This window comes from Phalaenopsis equestris, unplaced genomic scaffold (assembly GCF_001263595.1).
Source record: "Phalaenopsis equestris unplaced genomic scaffold, ASM126359v1 Scaffold204024, whole genome shotgun sequence".
Lineage (NCBI taxonomy): Eukaryota > Viridiplantae > Streptophyta > Magnoliopsida > Asparagales > Orchidaceae > Phalaenopsis > Phalaenopsis equestris.
Genome location: NW_018223610.1, coordinates 34,985 through 50,689, shown reverse-complemented (window position 1 = coordinate 50,689; position 15,705 = coordinate 34,985). Strand labels below are relative to the sequence as shown.

Sequence of the window (15,705 nt, the reverse complement as noted above, 5' to 3'; positions counted from 1 at the left end):
AAAAAGTACAAATATAAGTACAACTATAATTCTCACATTGAACCTTAATTCTAACATAGCACTATAACCAAATCGGAAGTGAAGTTCCAACTTTCAAGAGATACTCTGGAAGCCATGTTGAGATCAATGACTTGTAATAATGATCAAATATTAGATTCTGTAAGTACCTAAACCTTCACTGTTATCTGTATTGTAGAAATAGAGGTGATGTTAAACCAGTTTATGCTTAGATGGTGAGAAAAAAGGCTCCTGCTGTACCACTTAATTCTTCTAGCATACGATTCGAAAAGAGGGGCAACAACTGTAAGGAGCAAAACTGGACTCAAAGCAACAACAAAAAGTCCTAGAAACCAAACTTCAGTTGTTTATGTACTCCAATCATAGAATGCCTCAAAGAAACAGCAAAAATCATGCCTCAAATATGTTCAACACAGAGCCATCCCAAAAGCAAGACCTAACCCAATATGTAACTAAAAAAATAGTCGTCACGAGACAAAATCAGGCCCAACATAAGGGACAAAGCTGAACCATTTCGAGGCAAAACCGGGCCCCAAATCTCAGGCCAAACTGAGCCCAGGAAAGGGGCAAAAACAGTATAGAACTTACAACTGAAATCCAGTCCTCTAGGGGCCAAAATCGAGCCCATCAAACGGAGAAGGATAGTACATAACTTTAAGCATTTATTTGGAGAGGAATAAGAATAATAAAACTCAAGAATGAAGTCCCAAATCATCACTTCAAAATCATCACTTCACGAATAAGTAAATAACAGAAAATATGACAACCAAAATAATATTCCAACATAAACATTGCATTTCACATTTTTTCAACATATAATATTCCAACATAAACATTGCATTTCACTCATATGTTTCAGCTCCCCAATTCTATAACCATTCTCATTCGTAACATTAAACTCATTAAAATCATTCTTGCCATAGTTCAAACAATTGTAACTAGTTTGCATGTAAGGGTATGTAATTGACTAATGATCATGAATATTTTTTATAACTTTCCTCAATCTTCAACTTTGTGTTGTACTTGAGTACATGATTTACTCAACCATATAAAATTAATAGAACAAACCATGGTTAAATGGATCATAAGCATTTTCACAGCTGCAAATAAAAATTAGAACTATGAATCTTCATCCCAAACAACTTGATTGATAAATCAAGGCCTTTGAATTAGACGGGTCCTAATTGAGAATGCGACCTTATAGTTCTGAATTCAAATATAAATCAGAACTATAAATCAAGGCCGTTTATTAGACTGCGAGAAAGTTTTTGTTATTAGAAGATTGCAATCAACACGACAAACTAAAAGATTGGAAATGAAAATTAAGAATACAGATTTAAAGAAGAAGAAAAATTATGATGAATTTAAAAAATTAAATTGAATAATCAAGAAAAATCTTTGCTATAGAGGGTAAGAGGACCTCCATGCTTTCAGTCATTTACCAGAGAAAAAAGGATAGACCAGGTAACAATAAGGAAGAAATCATATACCTTTTTCATTTTATATGTAAGTTATGCAACAAATGAAATACTCAGAGCCAATACCTCCAAGCAAAGAACGCTTGCTACAAAACAGATGCCCGAAATTTTAAAGCCACATTTCAAATATCTGAGATGCCTGAAAATATCTCAGATAAAATGCCACATATCCACACTTCTAAATATAAACACAAATCCAACAACCAGGTTTCTAGGATCACGGCTAGCAACACAAATCCAACGGTCAGGTAAAATGCCAACCTATCTCAAATGCCCTAAAAACCAAAAACCAGAGAAAATGCTATAACCAACGATCTAACATTTGCCATAAACAACTAATGCCATAGATCTAAAATATCGGCGCTTGTATGGATCAGAAAGGAAACCAGCGATAGTTCCTTGCATAGATCAGAGCAAAAAAAGCATTCCAGGAAAATCAAATGGATACCTGATTATCAGCAAAGAAAATAAAGGAAGAAGGTTTGATCTCCTCTAGGGCGACGAAATAGAAAGGAAACCAGCGAGGGAGACGGTAAGGGATATCGAGGGCACCTCCGGAATTCCTAGGGGTAACGCAGATTTCTAACGCCGGACGCGGGGCTCGCACAGCGACTTCGCCCCTATTTGTTTTATCGGACGCTGACGCGGAGCGATGGGAAAACGCCAACCGAATGCACTTGTCAAACAGGAAGGCGACGTCCTCATAACGCCGCCACTCACAATAAGCACCCCCAAACGGGCCCTTACTATGTCGGGAACTTATTTCCTTTTTTCATTTTTAATACTTATAAGATATACATCCATAACTAACACACTATGCAAGAAAATTTTTTTAAAAATACTTTATAACCTTTGTATAAGAAAATTTATTTATTTATAAATGAAGTCTATTCATGATTTGATTGTGCCACATTCAAAACTAATTAAGTGCTGCGTTGATTTTTCAAAATATATATTCACCGTTCCAGAAGTCTTATGTTGTAATTCCTTTGTTAAATTAAATTTAGTTTCTTTTATTACATTTCTTGTTTTTATTTCATTCCCACCATTTGTCCTTTTTATTCCTGCGAATTTAATTTAAATTTTGAGTATCACTTGAAAATCCAATTGTTTTGTGGTTAAGATCTAGATTCAAATTGTAATTAATAAGCAGACTGTACATGACATGGCTGATTTAGAGCGAGCTTATATTGAGCTAGAGATCAAATTGCGCGAGATTGAGATAAAACGACGCAGGTACTTATTTTTAGAAGAGCATATGTGTGTGTGCATGCACTCTGATATTTATGTAGATTAGATTAATAATTTGTTATAAAATATCAAGAAATCATTGAATTCATGAAAATGACATTGATGTTTTGATTCAGATTGAACTTTTGATGTAAATGAGCTAGCCCTAGTCTAATCGAGATTGGATAGATTTTGTTATAGCTAGGCTTAGTTCAGCATAAGATCTTATCAAATGATTTTGTGTTATTCTTAATCTTGGTTCAAATTTGCTTGAGATTGGATCTTTCACAACCTTAATCCTCTTATAGGCTATCTTTCTAGAACTTATGTCCATTTAAGTTAACCTCTAAAAACTATCCTCTCTTACACATTATAGTTAGTTAATGTCTCTTATTTTCTAGCCTATATGTAACTTGAGGAGCATAAACAGGAATTAAAATTTTAATATCCTTATAAACGATTAATTTAATATCCATTATCATAAATCATATTCACCTCAACAATTTTCTTAGATCCATGTTTTATTACATTACCCGCTAAACATTTTAATAATTTTCCAACCTTCAGTAACTTATAACATTACTTTATGTCCTTAGATTTTTTTTTTCTACTTTCATTTGAATTTTCGTCATTTTACTAATAAATGATATTGATTCTTTTTCCATTCATTGTGTGTACTAATTCTCTTTTATATTAGTGTTTAAATTTTATGTAGTAAATTTAATCATAATCTAATCATCGAGTCCGCCCAATACTTATTTGTAGGTTGGATTAATAGTTTGTCGTAATATAATCATATTAATCACAAATAAATGATATTTTTCCCTTTTTGTGCCACATTTCACAAATAAATGATTTTGATTGTGGTGCTTTATTTCTTGATAACTACCTAGCATTAACTATATTCAACTTTTGCTGTGAACCCAGCGCTAGAGATATACTTCCACAAGATCTCTTTATTCAGCAAGCCAATATACTGCTAAGAATCGATCAAACCAACAAATATATGTTTATTCACCTGACAATAGGCCTCTCATCACCACTAAAGCTAAGTCTTCCTAAACACCTAAGAAATCCTAAAACAACCCCCACCACAAAGCTGTTGTTGAACAAAGACTTGACTATCTCTTGTAGATAACCTCCCTAAAGTAAACCTCGAAGCTTTAAAAATCCAACAATGAAAACAAATTGCATAATGTGTTATTCTTGAAATTTAATTTTTAGTTTTGATTATGTTGGATGATCATTTACACAGTTTTTCCTTTCGGTGCATGCACAATTACTATAACATAATATTATAGTTCTTTTGTTTACTTATGGAAATTGATTTCTTTAGATCATAAGCCAAGCCTAGGCAAATAAGTTAAAAATATGTCCCCACGCTGTCCCTTTTAGCAACCACACCTACTAATGTGGCTAACTTAGGTTTTACATAACACAAATAATTAAAATTATAGTTACTTCTCCCTCCACATCTCTTTCGTATTTTAGCTTATTATTCCTTAATTCATAAGGATACATAACTATTTTTTACTTGAGTGCTTGTGAGCGAAGGGATATCCAAAGGAGTGAAGATTTATTTTATTTTATTTTATTTCTTTTTTTTGGCACCATCAGTTGGGAGCATTAATTGTTCAAGCAGAATAATATGTGGTATATTTTTTTTTAAACTTCACTGAACTTTTATCTAGTTTTCCATTGAATTGGCCGACTGGTCTGATCTTTACAGCACTGTATTTATATTTGTATTGGGATAAATGGAGATGCAGCCAGCAGAAGAGGCCAGTTGATTGCAGATTATATTACTAATTCCTATGGCCTATGAAATTGAATTTATCTTGAAATATTTAGAAGATGTAGTTTTGTTTTACTGGGTACTGTGATCATCTTTTTCTTAATATAAAAATGACCTTTTATTTTGCAGCAAAGAATGGAGATACCATCAGGTTTTAGAAGGTTATTAGGTTCAAAATTGAGGAGACTTGTTGCACAAAATAAAATAGAAAAGGTAATCATCTCTCTCCTAAAACACTGTAATAATCTTCCCTAGTTGTGATACGCGTATATATTGTACGTATCTTCTGAAAGCTTGATTTTCATGGGTTTTAACAGTTCACAACATTCTGTTTTTCGATGAAGAATTATTATTTTTCATTCATTTCACCGATAAAGTACTTGCAATCCCATTTTAAGGATCTATAAATGATAAGAGAATCATTATTAGGTTATTTTTTATTCGTTAGTGTCTGGGATACTTATAGGTGATTTTGGTGCACCTATAAGTTGATGCATAAATTGGATCGTGATCTAATATTTGTATCTTTGTATGCATAAATTGATGCAAATCGCATAGTCTACAACTATTGAAAATCTAAACTGTTTTTTTTATGATGATTAGTTTCAGAATTGTACTTTTAAAATATTGAATTTACAATTTGTATTTACAAATAAAAATTGTACTTTATAATTATCTGATTGAATCGTTGGGAGTTTTTTTTTTACATGCTATGATGGTATCTTATTCCTAGAGTTGTGTTTGAACCCTATTTTATGTTGGAGGCTTATTCTACTGGAGGTCTTTTGTTGGGTGGTTGTTCTTGGGTATTCTGCTATTAGGAGGCTTCTTAACACAACTTCTATGGTTATGTTGGTAGGCAGCTTCTCCTATGAATTTTATGACATTATAGCAGACCTGTTTTTTTTTTGTTGTAGTTTCATGAGTGTTTAGAAGTAGGCAAATCTTGCGGCTATTTTAGTTTTTGGCATTCTTTGTTGCTGAAGCTGATTCCTTTCTTTTTAGTGGCTGCTTCCCGAGTATTTTATGATTATAAATAGAGATTTTAGGTTTTTAAACAAAATATTGGATTTTAGAATTTTTAATTTTTTTAATATACAAATTTTTGTACTTCTAGATGAGACATGAAATTCCAAGAGAGATCATCTCCTTGTACAAGTGCAGTGCTTATTGTTTTGATGATTTACTTCCCATTTTTTCCTTTTTCTTTCTTCTAGTTATTTCTAGTTATTGGCTGAAAGTAAAATTAAGTTTTGTCTAAATTGTTATAATCTATGTTTCTATTTTATTGTAAGATTTTAATTCCATGCTTGACTTTTTAATCCTTGATTTTTGCATTCATTGAGATCTTATGATACTAATTTCATTGGATCTTTTAATTATGGCATTTTTTATGTTTCCAGACTTTGATTCCTATCTTCTTCCTTGTGATCTTCTCTATTATGGGCTTTTCATTCTGTTTATTTCAGCTTACTGTAGTTTTTTTTTTGTTACAAGATTTTCTTCTCCTCCTGTGATCAGTTCTTTGTATCTGCTTGATCATTAAATTTTGATTCCCTTTTATAATTTTCCTTGCAATTTACAACTTTGATACCCTTCTTGTGGCTCTTTCAATTTCAAGATAAGATTGTAATTTATCTTATGTTTTTTTCATATGAATTTCAGTGAGATTTTGTGATATATAAATCTTGTGGGGTTGAAACAAATATGAATCATTCTTTGGGATTTTTTACTTCTATTCAATGAATTTTTTGTTGGACTTACTTAATGCTAATGTTCTCTTAATGCAAGTGGAGATTGAGAATTTTGGGGGATGCTACTTCGAGGTAATAACATGAACATGTTACTACTATTGGCGATCTCTCCTTTTTTTTTTAATCCTCTAAATTGTAGTTGTTAATGTACATACGTGATTGATATTATTAAAACTTTGTAAAATCTGATTTCTACTATGATAGGATTTTCTTTTGGACGCATATCCTATACTTGTGAATCTATACATTACTTCCAATAGTTAGATTATTATCGTTAGATTTATTTAATTTTTTAATTTTATTTGGAGGAATAAATAGTTGGGTAAACTACAAATTTATAGGGCATATGTGATTTTACAAATTAAGTCTATATAAATTCTTGCCAATTAGTTTTGTATTGGACATTTTACTTTGGTCTGTTTGCAAAAAAAATGAAATGAATTTAAATGAAATAGATTAAAATAAGATTTAAGAAACTACAATGTGACTGTTCTTAGTTTCAAATTTATATTATATATTTAAAAAATATGTTCGGAACACAGAAGTCAAGATTTTATTGACTTGGTCAAAAGCCATGACTCTGAATCAAATTAATTTAACAACCATAGTGAATAATATTGTAGAGTTAGGGCGTTAGCAACCTTATTAAAGCGCACCTTAGCACAATATCCTCTAGATTCATAGGGCATTGTGTAGGACGTAACATGTTTTTTAAACATATCAAATAAAAAAAAATATGTATAAAAATGTAGCTAAGTATAGATGAACATTTTTTAATGATAACTAGATTGAAAGATAAAATATCATAATAATTAAAATAACTATATTTGTTAATAAAATTCTCACTCATAATATTAAACCATGATGCTTAGACTCAAGTGCTCATTTGATCAAAATTTAAAACGTTACAATTTTTATTGTAGGTATCATGCTTTTTTTAAAAACAAACTAATCATCTTAGGAATTGTCATCATTAGCCAAAATATCATCTCCTTTAACATTATAGTCTCGTAAATCATAATATTCTTCAATTTCATTATTTACATATTATTTTGCAAGTGTGCTAAACATTGATGAAGATTCATTTTCTTTTCCTATATATTCTTCTCAAATATTATATTTTTTTTCACAAACATAATTTGCTTTTGCTATAATATTCTAATTCAATTTTTCCTCATTTGGAGTTCGCAAAATCACCACTATCTTGGTAGCTTTTGAAGCTTATAAAATTATTGTTTCTGAGTCTACTTATGAGAAGTCGTCATGTAAAGGCCATCATAGTCAAAATCTTCACATTTTTGGACTTAAAGCCCACCATAATGATGCCCCCCCCCCCCGGTCATGTCTTCTTTTGTGTGCTCACTCAGTGTTGACGTCGTCACATGTGCCTTTCATTTTCGTGGACCCTAGTAAATATTCTACTAATAATAATAATAATACTATTATTATTATTATTTTATTATTTAGCAATAAGTAAAATAATTATTGTTCATATTAAGGAAAATGCATTTTGTTGTTAACCATATCTAGCACAAATAACACGCTTATTCTTTAATATGCAATTAGTGTGCATTTTCCACACTATCGTCAATACCATATGCTATTACTTGCTGTTCACATGCATGTTATCAACCTTGTTATCGACACTGGATTTGTGCGTAGGAGTACTTGTGTAGTCTTGGTGAAATTAAACTTATTTGGCATGTCAGGTATTCAATTTTCTTTTGGGTAGTTAAATTTTTTGAGTAGTTCATAATCAACAAAGTAAAGCACAAGCTTTTGGGGAAGTAGATAGTGAAGCTAGAACTATGGAGCTTCTATGATAACATAAAATTCATGCCATATGTTGAGTAAATATTGTGTCAATTTTTCTCAACTAAAGAATGTGATGGGTTGATCCACCTACTTGAGGACACCTCCAATGCCAATGCTTAATGCATCTCAAGAAGCACCACTAAAATCAAGTATTTTTAACATGAGTTTACATGTTAATAGTTTTTTAATTTTAGAGAAGGCTTTAGAGGCTTCTATTCAATGGAATTTAGGGTATGTTTGGGTGGCTGGCGGTTTGTTTTTTACAGTTTGAAAATAGCTATCACACAGCTGTTTCTGAATAAACGAACACTGCCCCTGTGCAATAATGCTGTTTAAAACAGAACTGTCATAGCAATATAGTGGATACTTTAGAAGGAAAAATCTACTTTAAAAAAGTTGAAAAAATAAGATACACACCTCACATAACAGTAAGTACCAAATGTACTTAAAAAAAGGTGTATGAACATTAAATTTTAAAAAATGATAATATTAATCTTAAATTCTGGCCAACGTATTTCCCGAGCTAGGTCACCATCCGGGGTTGCCATCCAACACCGATTACTATTGGCAGTGGAATCTGTCTGGTTGTCTGCCCACTTGACGAAGTCACACTTCTCCGAACCATTTGCCCACCACGGGCACCAGTAGAACTTTCTTCCGTAGCTATGTTAACGGTGTGACTTTAGTAGGGGAGATTGTAGTCCGCAGTGACAACACTCCTCTGGAGGTCTCTGAAATCCTAGAGCTCATCTTTCCTGAATGAATAAAAAGACAATCTATTAGTCATAACATAAGGTGAAATTACTAAAAGAAGTAATTAATTACAGTTTTTAACAGGCGTCAGGTCTTAGAAAATTCAACATACCAACAAAAAAATCAGTCACTACAAAAAGATAGTATACCTTGTATAAACATGAGTTCTCGATTGTCTTTAAGTAATGTAAAACCAACCTCCGGTGTGTCACATGTGCATATCACCAAAAAAAGTTATCCTAAAGAATCTCATAAACCAATGCACCGAGAAGAAGAGAAGAACTTGGTTGCCTTCATTAGGATATCACATGTAACGCTAACTAACAACTCTCAAGAGACCATCTAGAAGAATTCATAAAGGTCGAACGTCTCCTCACTGAGATCTCATACCCACCCAAAAAAAAAAGTGAAATGCAAAATGGAAAAATATAGCCCGTAGAAAGTGTGAAAAGTTCAAACCATACATATAAAATGTAAAGCATAAATTACTTTAAATAAAATAAATATATTACTAAATGTTCAATACACAATACTGAATGAATTACAAATACTCTTATGAGTCTCCTACTAATGCATCGGTAATTTGTTTCCTTAACTCCGTCATTTTGCTTTCTCCTTCGTACAGATAGTGGAAGGATCATTCTCTACTCGTGATAGAGAATGACCAAGATGTTACTCAAATGCCTCGGGTGGCACATGCTCTCGAAGCTTGTCAGCCCTACAAAAGTCAATGTTGCTACAAGAAGGATGCCGACGAATATAATTATTTAGAGTCATTGTTGCAATCACCCCAAGCCACCCACATCCACCATAACCTTAAGCCACAACCATCATAACCCTAAGCTATAGCCACCAATAACCCCAAACTACAACCACTAATATCCCCAAATTACATCCACCATAACCCCAAGCTACAACCACCATAATCCCATGATACACCCATCAATAACCCCAAGCCACAATCACAATAACCCCAAGCTACATTCACCATAACCCCAAGATCTAGCCACCATTACTCCAAGGTACACCCACCGATAACCCTAAATCACAACCATCAATAACCTCAAGTCACATCCACCATACCCCTAAGCTACAGCCGCCATAACCCCAAGCCGCAACCACCAATAACCCCAAGCCACATCCATTATAAACCTAAGCTCCAACCACCATAACACCAAGATACACCCACCAATAACCACAAGCCACAACCATCAATAACCTCAAGCCACGTACATCCACCAGAACCCCAAACTACAACCAACATAACCCCAAGATACACCCAGCAATAACTCCAAGCCACCTGCATCATAACCCCAACCTACAACTATCATAACCCCAACCTACAGCTACCATAACCCCAAGATACGCCCACCAATAACCACAAGTCTCAGCCACCAATAAACCAAACCACAAAAACCAATAACACCAAGCCACAACCACCAATAACACCAAGCCACAACCACCATATGCCCCAAGCTACACCCACCATAACCCCAAGATACACCTACCAACAACCCCAAGCTACACCCACCAATAACCCCAAGATACAACCACCAATAATCCTAAGTCACATGAAGTTGTTGGTACTGCAAGAAGCCACCAACAGAGGACAAACATATGCACCAACTCACAACTACCTTTTCACCAGCAAGATAGAAACATATGCCCTAACCCACAACCATCATCAAACAACAAAACACAACCATATGCCCCGACCCACAGGCACCATCTCATAAGCAAACCACAAGCTATGCCCCAACCCACAACCACCATCACATCAACAAAGCACAACCAAAAATGCCCCAACCCATAGCCACTAGCTCATCATCAGCATACCATGAAGCGTAAAAAGAAAATCAACATTCACATACATACCACTGAATTCATATGTATTTACATATCCAACATCTAAACATTACTTATAACATGTATACCATTACTTATAACATTGTATACCAAACAAAACCCTTCATCTCATAAAAAAAAACCATAAAAACGACTCAAAGGAAAAGATATGGAGTTGTATGTAGCTTGCGGTTATTGGTATACCAACCGAAACCTTCCACCAAAATTCTAGTTTAAACCCAAAGAGTGCATCAATAACTACTCAAGGATGAAGTCCTATGTATGTAGCCTTCCATAAAAATGACAACAAACTATCAACTACTCAAGCATCATTCCAACAAAAAAAAAATGGCAACAAACTACACAAGAATCGAGTGGTATGTATGTAAACTTCCATAAAAAAGCGCAGTTTAGGTGGAAGATATGTAACTCCAACAAAATAGAGTGGTATGTATTGTTGCTTACCAGATGGGAACAAAGACGGGAAGAACCGGGAGATAGATCGCAGATGCCAAGAAGGAGACGAGGAAGCAAGAAGAGAAGACGAGGTGAGAGATCGCAGAGGGCGAGAGCTTGTAGACGAACAGATCCGAACACGCACTAAGGCACAGGGGCGTTCGCAAAAATGGAGGGCAACGCCGTATTTTGGTAAGTAGAAACCGCTAGCCGCGGGATCAAACCCTTGCCCCGCGTTTTATGAATAACGCGGTTTGCTGCGGCAAAAATCTTCGCCTCAAACACTTCAAAATCGCGGCAAAAACTTTGACCCAAACGGGGTCTTAGCCTTCTTTGGACACCACTTGACTAGGGTCATATTAAAACTAAATCTATAAATAGGTCTCTTGCTAATCGACACTCACTATGAAAACTATTCACAAAATGAATGGAGATTAGTATAGGCCAATTCAAAATAACCTTGAAATAACCTTGATTTTTTCAACATAAAAAAAAAAAAAATCATCACAAGAAATGATAAATTTCAAGGATATCATTGAAAATGTCATAAATGAACACTTCTTCACGTGGACATAATGCCTCAAAGAAAAGAATATCGTCAAGTACACAACCAAGAACTTTGTAATAAATGATCATAATATGTGCATCATCATGTTTTGAAAGTGAACTCAGTTGGAAACCATATTACTATTAGGGAAGTGACCTTATGGTTGGTTTACTCAATGTGGTCAAGGCAACCTAGGCAATAAATAGGGCTTTGTGAAACTCTTGCTCTAATACATGTTGGCTAATGACTTGGAGGGATTTTCTTTTATCTTGGTAAAATAGTCTTTTATCTTGGTAAAAGAGTTTTATGGTTGTTGTGCAGCGAGGGTTTTCCATTTTATATCCTCCCTAAAATTCTTTAGGATACCTCTGTGGATTTTTAATAAATTGCATCGTGTCCTTTCCTCTCATGCAAGCTTCTGACTATTGTCTCTTTGGTGGCATGGCTAGGGTTTGGATTTGGGTAGGTGGAAGAGGTTGTACAGGGGATGTATAGGGTGGGAAAGAAAAATTTTAGGTAGCCGGTTTGGAAAATTAGCAAAGAGAAGTTTTGGGTGGAGATAGGGTTGAGTCATGGTGGATGCCAAAAACCCTAGGAGGAATAGGGTTAGGCTAGGGAGGATAATAAATAATACCGTAGTTAACGCAAATAATGATGGGAAATGCACTTTATTGCTAGAAATAAAATAGGGGTTAGAACACTCGCTTATAGAAATAGAAAATAACAACGATAACACAACACAACCGCCAAACCAGGGCTCAGGATGATTGTGGTGGTATGGCAGCGGTAGGTAGGGTTGTGAATTTAGCTCGAAGATCCTTAATCGCTTGAATTTGATTTGAATTTTGGGTTGGATCGAAATAAACAAGTCGAGCTATGAACCAAAATTTTGGATCAAATTTTTTTTGAACCAATTTGGAGCGAACCCTAGCTCAATTCGCAATCGAATTGTTAACAACCCTAGTGATGTTAGGTTGTGAATTTAGAGAATTTAGCTCAAAGATTGTTAATCCCTTGAAAATTGATTTGAATTTTGGCTTAGATCAAGATCGGGTTGAAATAAACGAGCCGAGTTACAAACCAAAATTTTGGATTAAATTTTTCTCGAACTGCCCCGGTTAGCTCCAAATCAGATCATTAACAACCCTACTGGTTGGCAGGCCGCAACAAACTTGCGGCTGGCTTGCTGTAATGGGAGGAAGGCTGCTGGTCGGCGGCTGGCTGCAGCATGCTGGCGGCTGGACTGGCGGCAAGTGGGATCAGTAGGCAGGGCGGCAGCTGTGGGGATATGTGGGCTGGTGGCAAGGAGAGGAGCTGGAGGGAGGATTGTGGAGGATGGATAGGACGAGGATAATCATCACCTCGGATGAGATACGGCCGAAGCTGCGCTCGTTGTCAGATATAGCTCTGAATGGAAAAACTGGACGGCGACAGCTGCCTTGAAAGAAAACTGAATCAAAACCTCCTTCTAACATAATAGAAAAATAAATATAACCTAGGGTAACTTGGGATTGGTCTGACGTTAATTGACGGCAAGGTAGGGCCGGCCAGCTCCTTGGACCTTCCCACTTGAACTGGACGACAGGTTAAGGCGGAAAGAAGCGCAGCACCCTCAATTTCCTGCTGCAGGACCCACAGCAGTCCGGTCCAGCCTCCTGCAGCAGGGCTACATCCGCGTCAGGCAGAGTGGGATAATTAATGCTAACGAAACAAAGAACTTGTTTTGTTTCTCAGAGTTCCTTCTCCAAGGATTAGGAGCTCACAATCAGGAGGCCATTCCCTTCACAGGTGGGAAGCACACAATGAAAAAATAGAAACAATGTGTTTTATCTCTTTCATAGGCAAGTGCTTTACATTTTAAGATAGACTTTATTCATACGAATAAGGAAGAGTTACCGAGATTTAAACCTACTATCAATTTTAATAACCTAATGGTTCATTGCAGTCAATGACAAATAAATGATCCTACAAACATATGACAAAATACAACATCGTAGTCCTAAATATCACAAGGGTCCATCAAAATAGAACTATTTAAAAAGAAGTAAATACAATCTGACATGTTTTAGGTAATGAGGATAAATTAAAAAAAATTATGGTGTGAGAACTGGATTCTAGAAGGACAATGATCATGATAATTATGATGTCCAGTATTTAGCCATCGGTCTAGATCTTCTAGGTTGGCAGGTAATTCCAAATGTGCAGTCTTCTGCCTAACTGCAGACGATCTAGACCTTATTCTCATAAGGTCTTATTTAAAAATACAGGGGGCATTTACATACATGCCACACAATTCTTACGTATTTGCATATCCCCCCCACAAAAGAAAGAGAAAAAAGTGACTCCTTATGATTTTTTCATATTTACATTCTCTTTCATGAACTGGAATTGCCAGCCACACTTGGTGATGTATTAAACCATGAAATGCAGGGTTCAAGGGGATACCAGCTCAAAGATCCCTCTTTTGCAATAAAGACTCCCACACCCATGCAAAAGGAACCAGCTAACCGGTTGAAGCCGCTTCAAGCTTCTGGTTTTACTAAACCTATAGATCCAGTTGAGGAAGCTGCGACTACTGCTGCATACAAAATAGCTGACGCAGAAGCCAAAGCATTTCTGGCTTCTGAAGCAGTCAAGGAGGCAGAAAAGATTTCAAAAATGGCAGAGGAGACGGATTCATTGCTTATGTTGGCAAAGGAAATATTTGAAAGATGTAAGCTCAGTGCCTGTTTCATTATTTTGAGTTCAAGGAATAAAATATGCAACTCATTTTGGGATCCACTTACGGATCACACTATCCCTTCCTATGTATTTATATATCTAACATCTGAACTTTAATTTTTATATTAATAAAACACTAAAATTTTTTATATTTAAAAGTGAAATCCTTTTCATGTATAGGTAAAGTGTTTTAAATGTAAAAATGAAAGTTTAGGGGCTAGCAGTATGACTGCATAAGAGTTATGTGGTATTTATGTAAATCCTCCATTTTGTTTACTTGTTATTCTCATATCTTTTGTCAAAAATTGCAGGTATGCGCGGTGAAATAGTGACCATGGCTTAGCCTGGCGGTACCATAAGATATGCCTGCTTGTTGAGAGGTTATCTTTTGTTGTAAATTTAGAATCTTCCTTATTTTTGAACTTTGAATCTGGTCATTTGCACAAATTCATGTTATTTGCTCTTTAGCCTATTAAAAAAAAAAATTGAAATAACTCAACTAATGCGCATTATTAGTTGAATGTTTATATGGCTTAATTTAAAAATTTTATTTAATTGATTTGAATTGAAAGGATATTTGATCTGGTTTAAGTTTTAATTTAACCAGCATGGATTGTAGAGAAAGTTGTCAATGCAAAAGTATGAAGGATAGAGGATTAAAAAATGGTGCTTGTTTGTATTTAAAAAATGGTAGCTCGGGTTTTGAGTAGCTTTTATTAGTTTTTTTTAGGTGGCTAAATAATGACATTTATTTATTCCTCTCCAACTTAATAGCTGCGTATGAATAATTATACGAATATATTTATATATTTTGTCATGTATATCATACAATTTATTATTTTAAGCAGATCGTGTATTTGTGAACAGTTGCTGGGAGAGCTTAAAAAAAATGCTCTTTCATTTGTTTAATAAATATAGAAATATTGCACTTGAGCTAGCTCACCCTATACATAATATCTGTTTCATTATTTTCAAGGAAATGATAAATGAGCATGCAAGAAAATATCACCATTATTATTATTGTTATTATCATTTTTATTATTATTGTAAACGTAAAAGCAGCCATTTCTCTTTTGATTAGATCACAGTACCAATCTTAAGATCTTCAACTAGTAAAGTCTTTGGTCATACATAAATCTAGATTAAAAAGCTTAATTAAATTAAGCACGTGTAATAAACTAAATGCATGTGACCAAATTATGAATTTATTAAATAAAGATTTACATACATACAACTCAATAACTATGTATTTTCATAACATTTAAACTTTATTTTTTTTACATGCGTGCCACT

At 34.5% G+C, this 15,705-nt stretch overlaps 1 protein-coding gene across 1 annotated transcript in view; it reads left to right on the top strand.

The window, feature by feature from the left end:
* Window positions 1-14,965, top strand: part of LOC110036231 (single myb histone 4-like) — a 46,393-nt gene extending 31,428 nt beyond the window's left edge. Inside the window, exons 4-6 of the mRNA XM_020740624.1 lie at window positions 4,651-4,734; window positions 14,122-14,404; window positions 14,724-14,965. Of these exons, the coding sequence (XP_020596283.1) occupies window positions 4,651-4,734; window positions 14,122-14,404; window positions 14,724-14,755 (399 nt within the window). The 3' untranslated portion in view covers window positions 14,756-14,965. The remainder of the gene's footprint in view (window positions 1-4,650; window positions 4,735-14,121; window positions 14,405-14,723) is intronic.
* The last annotated feature ends 740 nt before the right edge of the window (window positions 14,966-15,705 follow it).